Source organism: Lissotriton vulgaris, chromosome 7 (genome assembly GCF_964263255.1).
Source record: "Lissotriton vulgaris chromosome 7, aLisVul1.2, whole genome shotgun sequence".
Taxonomy (NCBI): domain Eukaryota; kingdom Metazoa; phylum Chordata; class Amphibia; order Caudata; family Salamandridae; genus Lissotriton; species Lissotriton vulgaris.
The window spans coordinates 1391692906-1391715075 of NC_141695.1; the positions used below are offsets into that span (position 1 = coordinate 1391692906).

The 22170-nt window shown below is 45.6% G+C and overlaps 1 protein-coding gene across 1 annotated transcript in view; it reads left to right on the plus strand.

Moving 5' to 3' along the window:
- The window catches only part of LOC147705695 (uncharacterized), a 149590-nt gene that overhangs the window by 51144 nt on the left and 76276 nt on the right, over window positions 1-22170 (plus strand). Inside the window, exon 2 of the mRNA XM_086932123.1 lies at window positions 4023-4140. Within this exon, the coding sequence (XP_086788249.1) occupies window positions 4135-4140 (6 nt within the window). The 5' untranslated portion in view covers window positions 4023-4134. The remainder of the gene's footprint in view (window positions 1-4022; window positions 4141-22170) is intronic.

Below are 22170 nucleotides of genomic sequence, written 5' to 3' on the forward strand. Positions count from 1 at the left end.
GATATAAATCCATCCTGTCTGACTTTAAAAAGAAGCTGATTGGAGAGAAAACTCAGTATTTTACAGCAAAGATAGACAATGCTAGTGATTCTAGTAAAGAACGATTCCGTACTGTAAAAAAGCTAACTACTATTAAAAAAGGTGAATCCTCAAATCTTAATCAAGAAGTTTGCGACGCTCCAGCCTTTTCCTTTAGAACAAAGATAGAGCACATTTATGATCAATTTACTCATTTGACACTAAAAGTCAATCAAACTGGACAAGATGTTGGCGAAAAACCTCAGCTACTCAATTTCTCTCTGACGTCCTCTTCGCAAATCACTAAGCTGATTTCTCTGGCTAAGTCTGGCTCGCCTGAAGACCCTTGTCCCCCAAACATTTTATAAAGTATTTGTCATCTTGTAGGACCTCATCTATCAAAGATTTTCAACCAGATGATTGAACAAGGAAGCTTTCCCACTGTGTGGAAGCAGGCCTGTATCTTGCCTCCGCTTAAAAAGAATAATCTGGATGCATCAGATACAGCTAATTATCGGCTGATTTCGAGAATTCTACTTCAGGCTAAGATAATTGAGAAAACCATGAATATGGAACTCTCTAATTTTGTTGCAACCAATCACATTTTAGATCACAGCCAGTTTGGTTTTAGAGCTAATCATAGCACAGAATCTGCTCTAATTAAGAACACAGAGGAAATCCGTTCATCATTACACAGCGGTGGGTCAGCAACCTTGGCGCTGCTTGACCTATCTGCTGCATTTGATACAGTAGATCATAGTCTTCTGATTTGTCGTCTACAAGAAGCTGGGTTAGGAGGTAAAGCCCTGTCCTTGCTGTCATTGTTCCTAGCAGAGATGACTCAATCAGTCCATCTGGGAAAGTTTAAGTCGGCACCTTTCTCCCTTCCATGTGGAGTTCCGCAGGGCTCGTCGTTGAGCCCTACACTTTTTTATATCGATGTAGCGGAATTAGCACCACTAATAAGAAGTTTCAATTTGACCCCAACCTCCTATGCCGATGATACCCAGCTGGTGATCTCGACAGTGGATAAGGACATTAATCACGCATCTAAGCTTCAGAACTGTATGCTCTCCTTAAGTCAATGGATGAGCATGCAATGCTTGAAAGTGAATTCAAGCAAAACAGAAGTGATTATGTTCGGCAATCTTTTTCCGCCTTGGTCACCAGCTCGGTGGCCAGACAACCTCGGCCCTCCCCCTACCCCTGTCGAAAAAGCCCAAAACCTAGGGGTCATAATAGATGGAAAGCTCAGCTTCAAAGCTCAAGTCTTGCAGGTGGTCTCTTCTTCGTTCTTTATGATTAAGATGATTAGGAAAATGTTACCTTTTTATTCCAAAAACATGCAGAAAGTCAGTAGTAACTTCCTTAGTTTTGTCTAAAATCGACTATTCTAATGGACTGTACATTAAGATGCAGGCCAACCTTCTGAGGAAGCTACAGGCGGAGCAAAATGCCGCTGCGAGACAGATTTTGGATATTCCAAAATATCAGCGGTAAGATCACTACTGCGAGAACTTCACTGGCTGCCAGTATGTCAGCGGATAAAGGTTAAGACTCTCTGCCTGGCCTTCAAGGCGCTACACAAAGAAGGACCGACATTTCTAGAGGACCTGTTTAATTGGTATTCACCAAACAGACCTCTACATTCAGCCAATGCATATTTGATGCTGGCAATCAAGATAAAGAAAATGAATTGGGGGGAGAAGTCTTACATTTAACACTATTAGAGAATGGAAAGCTCTTCCTTTGACTCTCAGGAAAATTCCTTCCCTTCTGGAATTCAGGAAACAGCTGAAGACCTGGCTTTTTCAGTAATAGTAGCACCTAGCATAGTATGTTGCACTGGAGGCGCCAAGACACCTGAGGGTAATCGTGGGCTGTACAACTTTACTAACATTAACATTAACATTTCCTTAAGTCCCTATAAAAGTTGCAAAACAGTACAAAGTGCAGAGTGCTTTGGGCGGATTAACCATCACACGTGTCTTTGATGTTAGATGGACATATATTTGCAACAAAAGGCTAATGATATTGTGTGGGGCACCATTCCCTTCCAGCGTTTGCCATAACATGGTGTGGTTTACAAGGTCAAATGCGCTGGAGAGATCAACAAAGCAGAGATGGAGTAAACACGCTTTTGCTAAGGTGTATTTCCCTATGAGCAATTCTAAGTTAACGCACTGCTCTACTGTACAAATTCCCCTTCTGAAACCATATCGGGCTTCGGATAGAATATTTTTATCCTTAAGCCAGCATTCTAATCTGGCTAGCAAGATTCTGTCCATAAGTTTAAATGTGTAATCAAGGAGGGAAATCGGGCGTTAACAGTTTGCACTAGCTCTATTGCCTTTTCTAAAAATAGGGACAATCACACTTTCGGCCCAAGTTGCGGGCAGCACACCATCAGAGATTGCGTTTAAAAGATTAACTAAAATGGGGGACCAAAAGTCAACATTATGTTTAAAAATATCTAGCGGAACGCCGTCTGGGCCAGCAGCCTTCCCACTTGCACTATTTTGTAGGGCGGATCTAATCTCCACTGCAGTGATAGTTTCAAATTTAATAATTTTTAATAAAATGATATTTCTATCTTTGTTCGTTTTAATGGGTCGTTTTGTGGGGTTGAAAATATCTTTAAAATGCATTAACCAGTCTTCTGGTGTAACTATAGTATCAACCCTTGCCGGTGAATTATCCTTAAACAAGGGTTGATCTATAGTTTTCCAGAATAGGGTGGCGTTCTTGGTCTCAGCTGCTAGGACCAGGTTGCCCCATGCAATCTCTCTAATTTCTATTTGTCTTGCATTAAGGGCTTGTTTATAGCATTTCCTAAGGCTTATATTTGTTTCCCGTTTTCAAGGTTTAACTTTTAAAGCTTCCTTCAGATCTCTATTCAGTTTAGAGCATTGTTGGTTAAACCATTGTGGGCAATAATCTCTTTTATTTTTATTGTACTCGTTTTTTAATTTCATAATTAAGTACATAGTTAATTTCACAAGCAAAATAACCCTTACCGTTGGTATTGGTAATTTTCAGATGCAGAGTTACCATGGAATTCCAATGTATCTCCTCTGAAATGGGGAATAGCCCCCACTATTTGGGGTTTCTGCACCGTTTTACGCATATCATTCCTGAATTTTGGACCAACTTTCATGGACTGATTCATCCAGTTAGGTTCTTACGAATTTGTTCCTGGAAATATCAGTGGTAACTTGGGATTTAGTACTAGCACTTGTGAATTTACGGCATTACATGTAATACTGATTTGGCAGAAAATCTTTTTGCACCTCTATCCTATTGAGAGGTCGCTCGGACTGATCACCATTAGGCCATAAGACTGAAGGAGCAAGGTAAGAGGCCATACATAATGAAAAAGATTGGGTGCACTGGTCTGGCTGCTTCTTCGATGGGAGCTCGGGTGATTGACAGAGTGCAAACAGATAATAAATGACTGAGTCCATTGCAAAGTCAAAGTCTATGGCCAGAGCCTGGACACTAGCGTCTGCCTGAGTGACCACCTCAGTAAGAGGCCATTTACGGAAGAGCGTAAGATACAAACTCACTCTGTGGAGTCTGATGGGTGGAGGCACGTATTATATATTGTGTACAGTGCAACCGGTGGGCGAACATGATTTAAGTAAAATAGGGTCGGTATTGGGACAAATTTATTGTGAATAGGGTTATTGTGTGTAGAGTCTGGGTTGCGGGCATATTGTGTACCATCGGTGGGTTTTGGGACATGTATTGTGTACCAAGGGCAGGTTGTATGACGTGTATTTTGTACAGCCGGAGGGTTTTAGGAACTATTTATTCTGTAAGACTGTGGGACTTATTTATTGTATCTATAGGGTGGATTCTGGGACATATTTATTGTGTACAGGGTGGGTTGGGGTTGGTGCACTGCACACCCTGCATCGGAGTGCGGAACCAGTGGATTGACCTGTGGCCAGTTAGCCTCAGCACTCTGTTGACCTACCTTTATTTTGTTTCTTGTCTCCTAGGTGACAAGGGAACTCCAATGCCAGGAAGGCTGAGCCCTGTTTGTAGATCCTTTCGACACTCCACAGAGGCTGAGCACTTTATACAAGGGACCTCTCCTGTCCTTGGTCCACCATGGCGGTAAGTGTGTAACCCTTCCACATACAGCCCGAGCACGAGCCTTCGCAAGGCAGTGGGTTGAGAAGCTCGGGCACAAGGCCTTTGATTAATGCTGCATTTGGAGAATTCGTGATCTGGTTCATGTTTGTTTCGGAAGATGCTGCGAGTTTGCATGTGGTGTTACATGGCTGCATGTTGATTCAAAGGCCTCCTCAGCCCTGTCACTATTTCGATAACTAGGTACCGCCTCCTCACAGTTCAACATATTAACACCAGGGCTTTAAGTGGGCCGGGGCCGGCCGGTGCTCAGCACCAACAGTTCTAACAAGCAGGTGCTGAATCGTGTCCCTGTCGGGCTCTCCCTCACCCTAAGTGGAAAAAAAATCTTAACTCTGCAGCAGGACCACTCTTCACTGCCTTTGATGTAACCGTACAGTGACTCATAGTTCTTCACAGTTTCATCATTTCAAAACAGAAGCATTTTCAATATTATATACAATGAAGACCTATTTGTTTTTTTTTCATCTTATACTACTAACAGCCATTGACAATGTCCATAGTCCTGGCTTGTTATAGGTGTAATGTTACAAGTTATATTATATATCTGGATGCAGAAGCAGCAAAATAATAGTCAGGCGGCACACTGTGCTAATCACAGATTTTTTGCTCGTGTGATTTTAATCCACGCCCTTAATTAAGCGGGCACGCCCCCTTGAGAGACACCCCCATTTTTCAACCCACTTAAAGCCCTGATAATCACAATTACAATTGCCGCACTAGGCCATTTCTATGTGCAATGTACAGAGAGGCCAATGAATGGATGAGCATGTGTTCAAACCTCCCTTATATCTCACTAACAGGGCAGGCACTGCGAGACGTCTGCCCTGCCTTTGGCCTGAACTCCGCGACTCCCAGTCCTAGCCCACAGGACTCGCACAGCCACATAAGAGCTGTTGTTTTCACACTGCTCGCTGTACATCAGCAATACTTTGCACGAAGAACTAGACAAACAAAGCATCCGGAATAAAGCAAATGCTGTTAGGGAATGCAAGGGTAAATGAAACGCAAAATGTAACAACGTCGCTACACTCCTGCAGAGAGAGCTGTGTAAGTTTTTGGTGGCTGCGACTGTCGCCTGTGGTGAGGCACAAAGGGACATTTACAGGTGGAGCACCGGCACCACTAATGCCCCCCCCCCCCCTCCTACAAACATGCCATTGCCTCTTTTTAAAAAAAATGCAGGTATCGGAGGAAGACTTTGAAATAGAGGTGAAATGTAAGTGTGTTCAGAATCAGCCATGGCCACCTCAGACGTTCTCGCACTTTAATAATGCTGGAGTAGTTCTCTCCTAAATTATTTGTACGTTAATATTTGAGAGGAGTAGACTGAAACCAGTGCGCAGCATGCCCCTCTCTGTGTGAAAGGTCGTTTTACCAGTGCGTTTCCAATAGATTTTTTTTCTCCACTTGTGAAATCAGGTGGGTTCAGCGAGTCCTTTGCAAATGCTCGTGCAAATTTTTACCCCGACTTTAGAACCGAGCTGTATAAACCATGTTGTCAAAATGTGCAACAGCCCCTGTCTTTGCAGTGGGCTCGGCCATTGAAGGTTTAGCACGTACCATCCATGCTGGAAAGTAGGGGGATCCTGCCGAGTCCTAGGGCCTGGGGTCCAGCCAATTCTGCGAAAGAAGCTGAATTTGTCCTGGTGTCGTTCCAGACCCCGGGACATTCTCGGCCTCGCCGCACGTTGTCTGCATTCCTTTCGGCGCTGCAGCCTGAACACAGCACGAGGCGGCTTTATTACCTTTACTTCTAGCCGGTCCCAATACAAAGGCCTGATTTAAAGGGCCACAACCCTTCTTTTGTTCAGGTATCTTGGCTGGGAGCCATCTGGAGATTAGCACCTAGATGACAAGGCAATGGAAGGAAACAAAAGGCGCACAGTTTATCCCTTCACAAGTACTTTAAGGAAACTATGACTTGTAGGCATGTTTTTGACTTTGTTCAACCCCCTATGAAAGAGATGTGCATGCACTGCAAAAATGGAAGATTTATCTGTGTGTGTGTGTGATTACACAAATAATAATTTAGATGACACCTACAAAATGTATTTTTTATTTATTCTTTTATAGTGCTACTCATCCTGGTGTAGAGTGTCAGAGTGCTTTAAATCTCACACACAGAGACACAATAAATCATATTTGTTTTTAGGGTTTTATGTAGCACAAACTTGACCCTAGGACAAGTATGTAAATCAGCGTACAGTAAATGTTACTTAGGACAATGAGTGTTATAATGTGTAGGAATTACATTTTGTCCATACCTGCAGATTTTAAATGTTAAGAGTGAATGGGTGGGAAAATGCAAAGTCAGGATATAAAACGTAACATAGTGAATAGGGTTGTCTGTACTAAGAAAACGTTATTACTTCCCAAAGGAACCCTTCTTTCTAATATTAGAATAACAACAGAGTGAAGAAGTAATAAAATGATCTTGGTGTCAAAATAAGTAGCCCACTCACCTGTCAACTTAATGTACACATCTTTGGTCTGCAAGTTACTCCACGTGCTTTGTAGCAGGCTCATTAACCCTCTCTGATACTTTGTCATAAATGTGACTGAACAAAACACGTAACTCTCCCAGAACCTCAGTAACCACTAGAGTTATTTTGCCAATATTATAATACTATCAAAATTGCTGGACACACAAAGATCTCTACTGCAGATGTCTTACCCATGTAAGATATTTTAAAATTCTGCGTCTTTGTGATCAATTAAGTAAGCTAGAACGGATTTGCTGTCACAATTTTTCTTGTTGCCAATTTCTTCGCAGAATATTTTTTTCGTAAATATATAAGTTGACTGTCAGACTCTGACTTGCAAGCTCTGCCCCTCGTGACTGCGCCCCTTTCCTCTGCCACACTTTGACCCAAATTTATGGGTTCCCGGATTGTTTTTATTTCAATCCCATCACTGCATACCACGCGGCTCAGTAAAGGCTTTGCTTTGCAGTTTCTTATTTTTCGAATCCGTTTTAGCTCATTTCCCCAGTTTTGTACTTCCACAACCACAACAACTTCAGACTAAATACTTTTGTGCAAATGCCTCGTATGTCCCATTGTGATTTATGGCGAGAGGAAAGAAGATGGTCGCCCAGCCTTTCATATTACATACATTGCATGGTGTTCATTCAACATTCACAGCAATAGAGCCAGGGCACGAGTTGGGGGTACACGCGGGTGGATAGCATCCACCCACTATTTTCACAGGGTGAACGCTGTCCACCCTGCCAGAAAAGTTGGGCCCCACTGAAAAATATGCTGAACACGTCTCGGTGTAATTTGCAAACACTGTCATAAGGCCTCCTTTTGTTGGAGTCTCCTGGCTGGGAGCAGTCAGGAGCCCCACACCTAGAAGCAAATGTGACAGGTGGGAAACAAAGGCTCAGACCTTGGTAGCACTTCTCAAATTCTTAAGAGAGGCAGCTTTTCACTTTGTTCAGTCCCTATTTACAAGATATGCATTCACTGTAATAATGTCAGATATGTTGGTCTTTCCCAGAATTTACACGAAATAAATGTAATTTATATAGTGATTACTAGCCCAGAGGAGGCGTTGAAATAATTTAAGTACCACTATCTTTCCTTCTAAAGCACTATGGGTAGAGGAAGTTTACGCAGACAAAAGGCAACATTGTTTTATGTGTAGCTTAAAAAGTGTGAATCTTCTGCCTAAATCAGGAGGGTTTCCTTATATACTCGAAATATGCCCCAATGTAATCATGACAGACATGTTAAACATATATGTGAGGGCTTAAGATCTGATGTCACTTCTTATGATGCCACTTCCTGTGATGTCACATGCTGTGATATCACCTGCCGCAGTGTCACACGCCATGGTGTCACATGCCGTGATGTCACGCACTGTGATGCCACTTCCATTCTGATTAACTAGGTTAGTCCCCCCACTTCTTTTTGTAGGTCTCGCTTAGCATTGCAGCACGCATGCGCTGCTCGCTCTGCGATATTGTAGTAGGGTATGTTTTAGAACATCCTTTTTAGGTTTTGCCTCGCGAAAAAGATGCGCTCTGCGCATCTTTTTTGCGCAGGCAAAAACCTAATGAGTACTGTGTGTGGGTTTGGGTCGGCCCTCGTCATTCATTGGCTGGCTCCATAAATGGAGCCTAGCCATTGGACGAGGGGCCTGTCCGTCAATGCCGGACCAGACACGGGGGCGTTCCCGAGATTCTTTGGCTTTTGCCGACGTCACGCGACGCCGGGAACGCCCCCGAATCTGTCCCGGCATTGAGCCGGCACCCTTTCCTGCTTGCGTGAGTGCTTTGCCGTCCGTGTCCCCTCCCGCCCCCGTGTCCCCTCCCGCCCCCCCTCCCGCCGTCCGTGTCCTCTCCCGCCGTCCGTTTTGTAACATGTTGTGTTTTCAATTTGAGAAAACACAGTCCTCGGTGTTCCGTTTCCTCCCCCCCCATTGCTCACAGTGACTCAGCAGAGCCTGCCTGACAAAGGCGACGCTAATGACAAACGCTCGCTCTCCTCCCCCGCCATCTTACTACAGGGCCGCTCCCTCCCCTGCCTGAGCTCGCATCTCCCCGGCAGCATGAAATGCGCAGATCCGGTTGGCTGGCAGCCGGCCTCTGCTGGCCAATCAGCGCTCCACCACCCGGATCACAGGGTGACAACAGTGTTCCCACCGGTGCGTGCCTGGGCCTGTCACCCCTTGCGGCCTTTGATTGGTCAGCCTTTCAGGCAGACTGTGCTTCTCTTCCGTGTTTGGGAAAGCAACGAGACACCCAACAGACCCCTGCATTGTTCTCTAAAATCTAATATTCACTGTGCGTGCGGGGCTCATCCGAAGTCTCCCACAGCAAGGCCTGTGCAGTCTCCATGACAGCATTTAGCCCGGCCGGCCAATCCTAGCGCGGCCGGCCGGCCGGAAGTGCCCGCCCCCCCGCCGCCCGGGGGAAGAAGGAAGACGGCGGCCCAGAAGCAGTATGGCGGCCCACGCGGGGCTCCCGTGGCCTGCCTGGAGGGAGCCCCGGAAGAAGCGGAGGACGTTGCCGGTCTCCCATGCCGAAGAGGGAGACCGGAGAAGTGCCCAAGACATTGCCGCCGTCGACGTTGCCGGTCTCCCATGCCGAAGAGGGAGACCGGAGAAGTGCCGCCGTCGCAAGGTGCAGGTGAGTCGATTTGTTTTTTTATTTGGGGCTAGGGGAGGCTCCCTCCCGCTACCCGTGGCAGCAGTGGGTGTGGGGGGCACGCAGGAGTGTTGAGGTACGCCCCTGTGGGTGTGGTGAGGTGCCGCTCTCCTGGGTGGGGAGGGAAGCCTGACTCTCTTATGTCCCTGGGGGCTCGGCTCTAGCCGGGCATAGACAGGAGATGCTGACGGTTTTCAGACCCTCTGCCCCATCGGGCACACTGCATGGTGGTGGTGGTGGTTGGGGGACTGCAGAGCGCTCACTACCGGCAGCCGCAGAGGTGTGGAGAGTCCCGTGTTGTGTGTGTCCCCCTGTTTCTCGTGATCCCACAGACAGTCCCGCGCTGTTTACGTGCCCGCCGCTTTCCGTGCCTTCCCTCCTCGTCCCGCTCTGCTGCTGATGAATTTAAAGTGAGTATTTCCAAAGAGAAAATGTATTTAGCGTGAGAGAATATCAATCAATTTCAAACGTCAAAGAGAGTCGTTTTCATCAGTTTCCACATTCTTAGTACTAGGTCTGGTGGTGATTTGATCCTGTGATTTCCTGGAGTGAGCATGCGTGACTTGCCTTGGAGCAGTAGATGTATTTTAATTGCGCGTTATGTAATATGTAAGTGGGGTTGGAGTGGCTGCGAGTGACTTGTATTTATATAGCGCTTACTACTCCCGACGAGGCGCTGATGTAAAATACACGTCCACATCTACCCTAGCAGGAGGCGAGATGATTACAGCGACTGCTTCCCAGAGTTGTCAATCACGCCATAATGTTTATAGAAGTGAAAAGTCAATGTGCAGTTGTTTCATTTGACACGACTCGGGTTCAGAAAGTGCAGTTGCTGGAGGGGACAGATAAGTAGCTGTGCTCCATGTCAGCCTGTCTCGCTCCACCTGCTTCACTAAACGCTTTCCTGATGAGAGAGAGAGATTTGTTTAAATACCAGGATAATTGCCGGCAGCAGCACCCTTGCAGTGTAATGCCTTGTACTACATCTGTGTTAGCAGTCGCCTCAGGCTGTTGTTTTTTATGCAGGGGACGGGATTTGATCATGCCCATTACGCCGTATTGCTTTTCAAAGGCAACTGTTGCAGAGCCAAGTGGGCTGTTGAAAATTGTGTTTTCTCCACCTGCCCCTGTTGCCTGCTTGTGCCTCCGTTTTCGTGCCCCTGTTGCCTGCTTGTGCCCCTGTTGCCCGCTTGTGCCTCCTTGTGCCCCTGTTGTCTGCTTTGCCTCTGTGTGCCCCTGTTGTCTGCTTGTGCCTCTGTGTGCCCCTGTTGCCTGCTTGTGCCTCTGTGTGCCCCTGTTGCCTGCTTGTGCCTCTGTGTGCCCCTGCTTGTGCCTCTGTGTGCCCCTGTTGCCTGATGTGCCTCTGTGTGTCCCTGTTGCCTGCTTGTGCCTCTGTGTGCCCCTGTTGCCTGCTTGTGCCTCTGTGTGCCCCTGTTGCCTGCTTGTGCCTCTGTGTGCCCCTGTTGCCTGCTTGTGCCTCTGTGTGCCCCTGTTGCCTGCTTGTGCTCTGCTTGTGCCTCTGTGTGCCCCTGTTGCCTGCTTGTGCCTCTGTGTGCCCCTGTTGCCTGCTTGTGCCTCTGTGTGCCCCTGTTGCCTGCTTGTGCCTCTGTGTGCCCCTGTTGCCTGCTTGTGCCTCTGTGTGCCCCTGTTGCCTGCTTGTGCCTCCGTCTGCCCCTGTTGCCTGCTTGTGCCTCCGTCTGCCCCTGTTGCCTGCTTGTGCTGTGTTGGTGTGTGTGGAGGGCTCTGTGTGGCTGTGTGTGTAGGAAGCTTTGTGTGGCTGTGTGTGTGGAGGGCTCTGTGTGGCTGTGTGTGTGGGGGGCTCTGTGTGGCTGTGTGTGTGGGGGGCTCTGTGTGGCTGTGTGTGCGGGGCTCTGTGTGGGGGTGTGTGTGGGGCGGCTCTGTGTGTGAGAGAGAGAGATTTGTTTAAATACCAGGATAATTGCCGGCAGCAGCACCCTTGCCGTGTAATGCCTTGTACTACATCTGTGTTAGCAGTCGCCTCAGGCTGTTGTTTTTTTTTATGCAGGGGACGGGATTTGATCATGCCCATTATGCCGTATTGCTTTTCAAAGGCAACTGTTGCAGAGCCAAGTGGGCTGTTGAAAATTGTGTTTTCTCCACCTGCCCCTGTTGCCTGCTTGTGCCTCCGTTTTCGTGCCCCTGTTGCCTGCTTGTGCCCCTGTTGCCCGCTTGTGCCTCCTTGTGCCCCTGTTGCCCGCTTGTGCCTCTGTGTGCCCCTGTTGTCTGCTTGTGCCTCTGTGTGCCCCTGTTGCCTGCTTGTGCCTCTGTGGGCCCCTGTTGCCTGCTTGTGCCTCTGTGGGCCCCTGTTGCCTGCTTGTGCCTCTGTGTGCCCCTGTTGCCTGCTTGTGCCTCTGTGTGCCCCTGTTGCCTGCTTGTGCCTCCGTCTGCCCCTGTTGCCTGCTTGTGCCTCCGTCTGCCCCTGTTGCCTGCTTGTGCTGTGTTGGTGTGTGTGGAGGGCTCTGTGTGGCTGTGTGTGTAGGAAGCTTTGTGTGGCTGTGTGTGTGGAGGGCTCTGTGTGGCTGTGTGTGTGGGGGGCTCTGTGTGGCTGTGTGTGTGAGGGGCTGTGTGTGCGGGGCTCTGTGTGGGGGTGTGTGTGGGGCGGCTCTGTGTGTGTTTGTGTGTGTCATTTGCGATAGATAAAGCTAGTGGCATTGTAAATGACAATGCCATTTATTTATGTTAAAAAAACATAAATAAAAATAATGTCAAGAGCAATGCCAATAGCTCTAACTTTAACAAAGGCAAAACCATTGCATTGTAAATGCTTGTTATTGGCTGGTGTCATCGTCTTTGGTAAATGCTGGCTTCCCATTGATAATGAGGCTTCTTAGTCCCTCCTTGTTACCGCCCTGTCTCGTTTTTTGACCGCCCATCTGGACTGGATTTTTTACGTGCGGCGTTACACTGTCTCCTTCATTAGTCTGTAAGCACTTTTTTTTTTCATTAGGCGGCTGCTTCTTGGCATTTGGATTTCTTTTAAACACGCTCCCTGCATGTAAAGCTGCTTAGACACTTCCTCCTTTTTTATTACTTCTGTTATTGTGTTTTGTTTATCAGCATGGTGCCTTTCCTGGGCTGCCATGCACATATCTTTTTATAGGCACGGGCGCCACGCTATATGTTTTAGTAGTACAGCACCCGCTTTTGTGTTTCTTTTGAAAGGGTAAAGCCACAGGTAGGAGTGCCGCAGCCATATTAAGCATTTAGTGGGGAAGCGGCCAGAGAGCTGCGTGACCCTGGCTGAAGGATACTGCTATCGCAGGCCGCTGCGGTTGTGGTTACTTATTTGTGCTGCACGGCTGCTGCTTCAGAGACCGGAGGAGGCGGCCGCTGCAGCAGCAGGGAGAAGCAGCGGCAATGCCTGGCCAGCCCTGAAATGGCAATTGCTGGACTGGAAGATCCCTGACCCAAAATGGAGGTGTATGCCAGCGGTTGCGAGGTGGGTGCTTAAATTTAGTTCATGGGACTGTGGGGAGGGCTGTTTTGATGCCCTCGAGCTCCTGCTGCTTCAAACAAGTTGCATGTGTGTCATCCGCCTGGCCTGTCTCACAGTGTAATTACATCTCACAAATATGTAGTGTATACAAGCCAGCCACAACACTACTTATTTTTTAGTACATTGTTAGTGCCCCCTGAGAATCACATGGACGTGCGTTGCTCCTGGTTTTATAAATGGAGCAGGAACACACAATCACATTCCTATTGTGGGTACAGGGAAAATAAGTGATGTGCCCAGAATGTCGAGCTGACACTGACACGTCACAACCAATAACTCTATTGTAGTCAATATATGTGTGTTGACGTTTAGGAGCCAATGCTAGGAACATCAGGTAGGTCCACAGTGGGGCTCTGGTAAGAAACGAAAGCACCCTTACTTCTGTCATATATCAGTTTGAGGTCATCTGCACTCCTACGAAAAAAAGGCTTTGTGCTAATTATCTAATGCACAAGGAGCCTACACATCCTCAATCAAGAAGCGCCTAGAAGTGGTTTAATGTGTGGTGCTGAAATATGGTGATACAAAAGGTGATAAACTGTTAGCATGCTTGTCTGCATTGGTATCGTAACCTATTTTTGGAGGCCAAATAAAAGATCGCTAGAGCTGCGCTATACAAACACACAGTGACGTAAGAACCCTTGAAAGTGTCTGCATTGATTTACTCTTGTCACGTATGCACTAGTCTACTCTCCACTTTTTGATTTGGTTGGGCTTGGCTGGACAGCAATTTCTATGCCTAAAGCGTGATACATTAGACCACGTTAACAGCTAATTTGATGCGATTCTAAAGAAAGTTACTTTCCCTTGATGTTGGTCCTCACATGTATCCCTCCCGTCCCAGTTCCTTCGGCCTATTTGGACTCCACTTGGTACATTGTATTGTATTGTATTGTAATTGCATTTATATAGCGCTTACTACCCCTGACGAGGCGTCAAAGCGCTTTTTCGGCGAGTAGCACGCTACTCCGGGACCCATAGAGGATTAGTGTTGAATTAGTATAGTGAAACATCCAAGTACATTTTAAGTGGTGGATAGGTTAGTCCGTTATTTCGATTTGGAATGATAGCAGAAGGATAGAGGAGGACAAAGGTTTGTATTTATATAGCGCTTGTTGACGCACGCTATTCAGGAAGCCTACAAAGGATTAGTGGTGAATTAACATGGTGAAATATGAAGTAATTTCAGTGGTGGATAATAGTCAGTTACTTGGAGTGAGAAGGATAGCGGAGGGATAAAAGGGAAAGAAAGGTTTGCATTCATATAGCACTTGTTACCCCTGATGGGTGTTGAGTCGCTTTTCTGGCGAGTAGCACGCCACTCCGGACCCCATAAAGGATTACTGTTGAAAATTAGTATAGTAAAAAAAATATGAAGTAATTTATGTAGTGGAAATGTTATTCAGTTATTTGGGTAGTATATTAGTTTAGTTTAATATGGAATTTGAGGAGTGAACATGTTAGTCTGTTAATTTCGATTGAAAACAATAGTGGAGGGATAAATGAGTGAAAGATTTTTTTTTAGGTCTTAGTAATAGGAGGAGGCTTTTGGATGAGTAAAAAGTAGTTTTGAAGGGGAGGACTCGGAGGAAAGAGTTTAGAAAGGTTTGTTTTAGGGGATCGGTATAGTTAAAGAGGTGTGAGATGTTGCAAGGAGGGGTAGAGTAGGAGAGAGTTTAGAAAGGGTTATTGTAGCAATCGTAGTGGTATGAGGTTTGGGATAAATGAGAGAGTGGATGTAGAGGATATATTGATAGATGTATAGGATGAGAGATAGGGTAGTGCATTGGAAGAAGTAGTAGAATAAGTTTGAGATGAGTCAGAAAGGTTGGGCTAGAAGATAGTGAGCAAAGTATAGGCTGAGAAATAGGGTAGTGCATTGGAAATAATAAATTAGAAGAAAGTGATAAATATATAGATCCATAATTACATTGAAAGTATATAGATACTTAAAGGAGGTAAGTATATGTAGATTAAAGATATTGATAGAGGCACAGGATGAGAAATAGGGTAGTGCATTGGATATGCTTTTTCAGGAGAAAAGTAACAGACACACATATCCAAGAACATGGAAGGTACATAGATGCACAATGGAAGTATGTACATGTAGACCAAAGATGATTTTTATTTATTATTATTATTTTTTCTCTCAACAACATAATTATTTTACATGTTTATACAAAGTAATATACTAAGGAAGGTACATATCTATAGTGAAAAAAATGTTTGTATACAGAGGGATATGCTGTAAATTTCTCTTTGCGTATGGTGCTTATGTGGGGAAGAGCCAAATCTTGAGTAGTTTTCTGAAGATAAGGTGGTTGTCTGTGGACCTTATGTTGGGGGGTAAAGAGTTCCATAGTTTGGCTGCTTGAACAGAGAAGGATGTGCCACCCATGTTTTTTTTCTTGTATGGTGGGATTTTGAGGAGAGATGCTCCTTTAGAGCGGAGGTTCCTTTGTTGAATGTCTTTGGTGATTTTATTCCTGATGAAAAGTGGTCCCATTCCATGTATTGCTTTGTGGGTGATACAAAGCAGCTTGAACGTGGATCTTCTGGCAACCGGTAACCAATGCAGGGCTTTCAAGGCAGGGAAGATGTGGTCTTGAGGTTTGATATGCAAGAGTAGTCTGGCAGCCGAGTTCTGAATCCGTTGTAGTCTTTTCCTAGTCCGAAAAAGGTGATCCTTGGTAGATGCGATTGTCGTAATCGAGTTTGGACAGAACAAGGGAGATGGTAGCTTGGACCTTGTGTGGAAATCCCAAATGAGGGAAAATTTGTTGCAGCGTTTTTTTTATAGTAGCAAAGCTTGATCTTGCTAGTTTATTCACTTGGGCATTTATCAACAGCTTGGAGTCCATGGTCAGTCCGAGGTTTCTTACTTCTTTCGATACTTTAGGCAGTGATCCCAGTTCATCAGGCCATGCGGCAAGTGGGTTGTAATGTTTCCAATCGCCACACGTGAGCATTTCAGTTTTTAAAGCATTTAATTTGAGATGGCTCCAGGTCATCCACTGATCCACGGCTCTGAGACAGCTGAAAATTGGTGATTTTCCAATGTCTTTGGGGCATTCCAGTTGAAGGAGTTTTTGCGTGTCATCTGCATAGTTATAGCATGTGAGGTGAAATTTATTGGTCAGTACTGGTAATGACTTCATGTAGATGTTGAAAAGCATGGGCGAGATGATAGAACCTTGAGGGATCCCTGCTTTTGTGGAGTATGGTTTGGATGAGAATGGTGGGGTATGGATGACATTAATTTTGTTCCGAAGGTAGGACACTATCCAGTCTAAAGCAGTTCCCTCTATGCCGGCTTCATAGAGTCTTTGTTTCAGAGTGTCATGGTCAACTGTGTCAAAGGCAGCTGAGAGGTCCAAGAGGAGTAGCGCAGCAACCCCGTTACGGTCAACTGTATTTTTTAGGTAATCCCAGATGGCAAGGAGGGCAGATTCAGTGCCTCTTCCCGGAAGGAATCCTGTTTAGAAGTCTGAAAGTATGTCATTCTCCTCAATGAATTGTGACATCTGGGGGAACGCTGCTCTTTCTATCAGTTTGCCCAGGAACGGTCCATTTGTAATGGGTCTGTAGTTGTCAGGGTTCAGCGGGCCCAAGTTTGTTTTCTTCAGTAAAGGGCCTATGTATGACTTTTTGAGTTCTTCTGGAAATATTCCAGTAGTTAAGGAATTGTTGATGGTTCTAATTGTTGGAGTGGCAGCAGAGGTTGTTAAAAGAATTGTCTTGAAAGTTTGTGGCGGACAGGGGTCAGAAGGGCTGCCGGCAGGCCAGCTTGCTTTGACCAGGTCCATAAACTCATCGTGTGAGATGTGTTGGAAGGAACGAAGAGGCTTGATTAGAGCATTCTTGGATTGTTGTTTTGTACAAGAGTTAGTTCTGGTGCTTTGTTTCTGTTTTAAGTACGATTCCAATGTGTCTGCTTTGTCCGTGTAATTATTTGCCAGTTTGTCTGTGAAATCTTGAGTAACAGGATGAGTTCCTTCTAAGCAATTTGGTTTGCGAAATTCATTGAGTATTTTATAGAATTCTTTATTTGCACAATTAGCGTTTTGAATTCTGTCTGAATAGTACCGTTGCTCAGTTTTTTTGATAGCAGACTTGTATAATCTGTTAATTTTCTGTAGGTGAAGTCTGTCTTGTTTGGCGTTTGTTTTGAGCCAGGTACGTTGCAGCTTTCTAATTAGTTGTTTTATGTCTTTTAGTTCTATGTTTCTCCAAGGCACATTTTTTCTTTTGTTCTGTTGTGTGGTTTTGAGTGGTATCAGGATGTCAAAAGATTCCTGTAACCACTCATATAGATTTTGAACAGAATTTATGCTTTCCAGATTTGTACTGGATGTTAGTTGTGTTTCCAAGTGTTCCAAATTGAGTTTGTTCCACGGCCGATAGGTGGATGGATGTAAGGTAGTTTTAGGTGAGTCGCTTAGCGTTGTTTTATGTTGGAAAGCAAGCAAGTGGTGGTCTGACCATGTGACTGGAGTTATAGTTTGAAAGGTAACTAGTTCAGTATTAGCAAAAATGACATCTAGGATATGTCCAGCGGTGGTGTCAGATTGTGGACAATCTGATGCAGGTTCAATGCGTCTAGGCCAGTGATTATAGTTTTTGGATGGGTCATATTGGGTTTATCAAACCAAATGTTAAGGTCACCCAGAACGCAAAGGTTGGAGTGTATTGTTCTCAGGTTTGAAACTGTGTCTAGAAGTGCGCCTGGGAATGTTGCCTTGCTAGCTGGAGGTCTGTAAAGGAGCAGGAAGTTACAGGAGGAAGACAGTGTATGATTGCATCTTGTTAGAAGAGCCTCACAATTCTTTATGGAGATGTTGTCAATTTTAGTGATATGTATTGTTTGCCTGAATACAACAGCTAGACCACCTCCTTTTTTGGCTATACAATTTTGGGTGATTATTTGATAGCCTAGAGGAATGGCTTCATGTAGGACTGGAGCCATATCTTCTCCCAACCATGATTCAGTTATGAATAGTATGTCTGGTTTTGCATCGGTGAGAAGGTCGTAGATGTGATGCTTGTTTTTAGATCAAGCATTTATTAGTATACAGTTTAGTGAGTGGTCTTTGGTGATAGTGGGACTTTGTTTGGTAGAAGAGTGATCAGTATTGTGTGGGTTTGTAGCAGGTGGGTTTTTAGTGCTGGTATTAGCAGTATTAGGATAGCAATCGATGTAGCTGTTCTGTATCGTGGTCCTCATCCAGCATGCTAAGAAGGCATTTTGATGGGTCTGCATGTGTATGTGTTGGAGATGGTGTTTGAGCTGGTGTGTGTGATAAGTTTTGCTTTTGAGGAGTAGTGAAAAAGGTTGCTGATGTATATGTTTCATGAAATGGATTTGGTTGTGTAGTATTGTTTGTGAGAGGAGGATGTGACGTAGAGGGGGTGGGGATGTGTTTATGAGTAGATAGTATGTTGTGTGTAGGTAGGAATGAAGTAGAGGTGAGAGTGTTTATCTTAGACTGGTTTGTTGCAAGAGTTACAAAGTGTGGTGGTGTGCAGTGTGTGTGTTGGTCGTTAGTGGTATTATAGTAGAAGGGAGAGGAGGGTGTTTGTTGGACAGCTTATGGAAGGATGATTATACCTTTGTTAGTAATAAAAGGTGGTCTGTTAGGTGTAATTACAACAGGGAGAGTGTGTCTGAATGGGATGTAGTTATATATGGTGTTTGGCGTTGTGCTAGTGATGAGTGTATTGGTTAGTGGTATAGGATAGACTTGTGTACTGTTTGTAGGTGATGATGGATATGTGTTGTAGTTGGGATAGTAGGGTGTGTAGATGTGATTTGGTTGGGTTTGTAGTGCAGGCTGGTACATTGATCTGTGCATAGTGTTGTGTGTGGTGTACATTTGGTGTGAGTGTGTTGCTCAGTTTGTGGATGTGGATGGTGTGGGCTGGGTATTGCTAAATGAGAAAAAGGGCAGCATTTCTGGCCCTAGTCCCAACCAGTCTCAAACAGGCTCAAACAGGCAGCAGCCCTTGTCCTCTCTGCCCTTAACCGGCTCAAACAGTCAGCAGCCTTTGCCCTCTCTGCCCTTAACAGGCTCAAACAGGCAGCAGACCCTTGTCCTCTCTGCCCTTAGCCTCGACACCCGGGCTGAGACGCCCTAAGCCTGGCCTTTTTTAAAGCCCTAGTGACCCCTTCAGCCAATGGAAATCCTAGCCTTACAATATCCAATCACAACACTAGCCCTAAAATCTAGAACCAATAGGAGACCAGGACCTTACAGCCAATCTTAGCCCTAGTCCAAGCACCCAATCAGTTAAAAAACCCTGATCTCTACGTCCAATAAAGGCCCTAGCCCTACCAGTAGTCCCAAAACAAGTCCATGCAACCAATGGCACAGGTAGCCCTAGACCCTACTTCTAATAGAAAGCCTAACCCTACTGTAAGTCCCACACCTAGTCCAGCAACCAATCACACCAGAAGCCCTAATCACTACTTCCAATTAAAGGTATAACCCTAACCCTAGTCCCACCCTACTCCCAACAACCAATAACATAGGAAGCCCTAGTCCCTGGTTGAAATGAAATGAAATGAAAAATTGCACTTGTATAGCGCGTAACTACCCGGAGGCCTCGCAGCGCTTGTGACTGATTACTTAACGCGAGCTCAGGGTAGTTCAGCAGGATTTAGCAAACAAGTGCGTTTTTAGAGCTTTCCTGAAAGACATATGGTTGCTGTTTTCTCGAAGAGAGAGAGAGGGAGGGAATTCCAAAGTCTGGCCGCAGTGTGGGAAAAGGAGCGGCCTCCCCAACGGGCTTTGTTGACTTTGATGGAAGTTGCCAGCTGAAGGGTACAAGAGCGAAGGGATCGGGACGGGACATAAGGCGTGACCATAGGATGTAAAATTGCGGGGCCTGTTCGATGGAAGGATTTGTGCAGGATGCACATAGCCTTGAAATGTACTCTTGCCGCCACTGGGAGCCAGTGAAGCTCCTTTAGGGCATTCTTTGCTGACTGCCAGCGGGGTAGATTGTAGAGTAGGCGGGCCGCGCTGTTTTGTGTGACTTGGAGTTTCTTTATGACAGAAGCTGGGGTTCCCATATACAGAGCATTCCCATAATCCAGGCGAGAGAGTATCAGGGCCTGGACCATGACCCTCCTCGCCTGGAATGGGAGCAAAGGGAGCACCTTGCGCAACATCCTCATTAGCCCAAAACAAGTGGAAGCAGTCTTGGTGGCTTGGACCGAGAAATCGAGTGCTTTGTCAAGCCAGATCCCGAGGCTTTTTATCTAGGACTTGGTAACGGGGGGCGGGCCCAAACATGGTGGCCAGATGGATGCAAGGGCAGAGGGGGAAGAATTGCCCAATAGGATGATATCTGTCTTCTCCCCGTTGAGTTTTAGACAGGAAGAGCGCAATAGAAATCCACACCGAGCCCTATTCCCAACCCTACAATGATTAAATCACAGACCCAGAAACCAATCAGAACCCTCAAATACCCAACCAATGAGGACATTAACCGTAATCCAATAGAAACACCAGATACAACCACCAATCAGTGTAGACATGTACCAACCACTAGCAGACCATATAAGGTCCCAGCGACCTCAGACAAGGTTTGCAGGCCAGGGAGTTGGAAGCTGCTTCTCCTGTTCAGAATCTCCTAGGAGACAGACAGGCTCAATCCACACTTTGGACTTCAGCAGGTAAGGGCCTCACTAACTTGAAATCTAACAATACTGTTTGAATAAAACTTTACTCCCCCTGATGGCCAAAAAACGAAGTGCACAGGCCCTAGTAAAACACAGTTTAAACAGCTCACAGAAGCATCCTCTGATGTAGAAAAATCCCTGTTGCGGGGTGGGGGGGCAGGGGGGCTGGTTTCACTGGCTTGTGAACACAAAATGGTGGTTGGGAGTGCACTGTTTTAACATACAGGTCTTAGCACAGAGCAAAGGAGAAATTTGGAGGGAAAACAGAATTGTCACCAAGGAATGAGAGGGACAAACTACAGAGGTTGGACTGCAAATCCCATAATTCAACACACTAAATGGAGGCAATCATGGGCAGGGAAAACCACAAATTTAAAACACAACACAGGTGATAAAATATGCAATTACAGGCAGGCTAAAACTACAATTTTTTAACTGTAACAGCCACAGGCATAGACAGTAAACACGGAAAGTGAAAATGGCTTTTTAAACAACTTTTTGTCTTGGGAAGAGAAAGCACTAGTGTGTCTCCTTACCACTTCCTGGACTCTGCTCACTGCAATCTGGGGCACAGGTACGCTGCAACTCGCAAGATGGAGGAGAATGATTTGGGGTGCACCCAGCAAGGCCTTAAGGGGCCTGTGCAGGTGTGAGAGGAGGGCTCAGACTTGCCTGGTAGCTGAATAGCCAATGGTCTACTGGCCTGGGGGTGGGGACTGGGCAGCTGCTTCTCCTGTTCAGAATCTCCTAGGAGTCAGACAGGCTCAATCCACACTTTGAACTTCAGCAAGTAAGGGCCTCACTAACTTGAAATCTAACAATACTGTTTGAATAAAACTTTACACCCCTTGCTGGCCAAAAAACAAAGTGCACAGGCCCTAGTAAAACACAGTTTAAACAGTTCACAGAAGCACCCTCTGATGTAGAAAAATCCCTGTTGCTGGAGGGGGGGGGTCAGGGGGGCTGGTTTCACTGGCTTGTGAACACAAAATGGTGGCTGGGAGTGCACTGTTTTAACATACAGGTCTTAGCACAGAGCAAAGGAGATATTTGGAGGGAAAACAGAATTGTCACCAAGGAATGAGAGGGACAAGCTACAGAGGATGGACTGCAAATCCCACAATTCAACACACTAAATTGAGGCAATCATGGGCAGGAAAAAACACAAATTTAAAACACAACACAGGTGTATAAAATATGCAATTACAGGCAGGCTAAAACTACAATGTTTAACTGTAACAACCACAGGCATAGACAGTAAACACAGAAAGGGAAAATCGTTTTTTAAACAACTTTTTGTCTTGGGAAGAGACAGCACTAGTCTGTCTCCTTACCACTTCCTGGACTCTGCTCACTGCAATCTGGGGCACAGGTAGGCTAGGTCAGGTTATAGTTTTGCTCAGTAGGGTAAGCGCCTGCTGCACTGATGCACTTGTCATCCTCACCTTCGAATGCTACTGGTAGCCTATTTATAGGCACTCTCACTCGTTACTACATATGGGTGTGGCTCACCGAGGCATTTTGGGAAAAAATGTGCAGAATTTTAAAGTATTAATGATCTTTATATATTAGCAGTCTTTAGAGGTATACAATATGAAAGTCTTGATGAGTTAATTAGGTGAGGTGTTAAAGCAC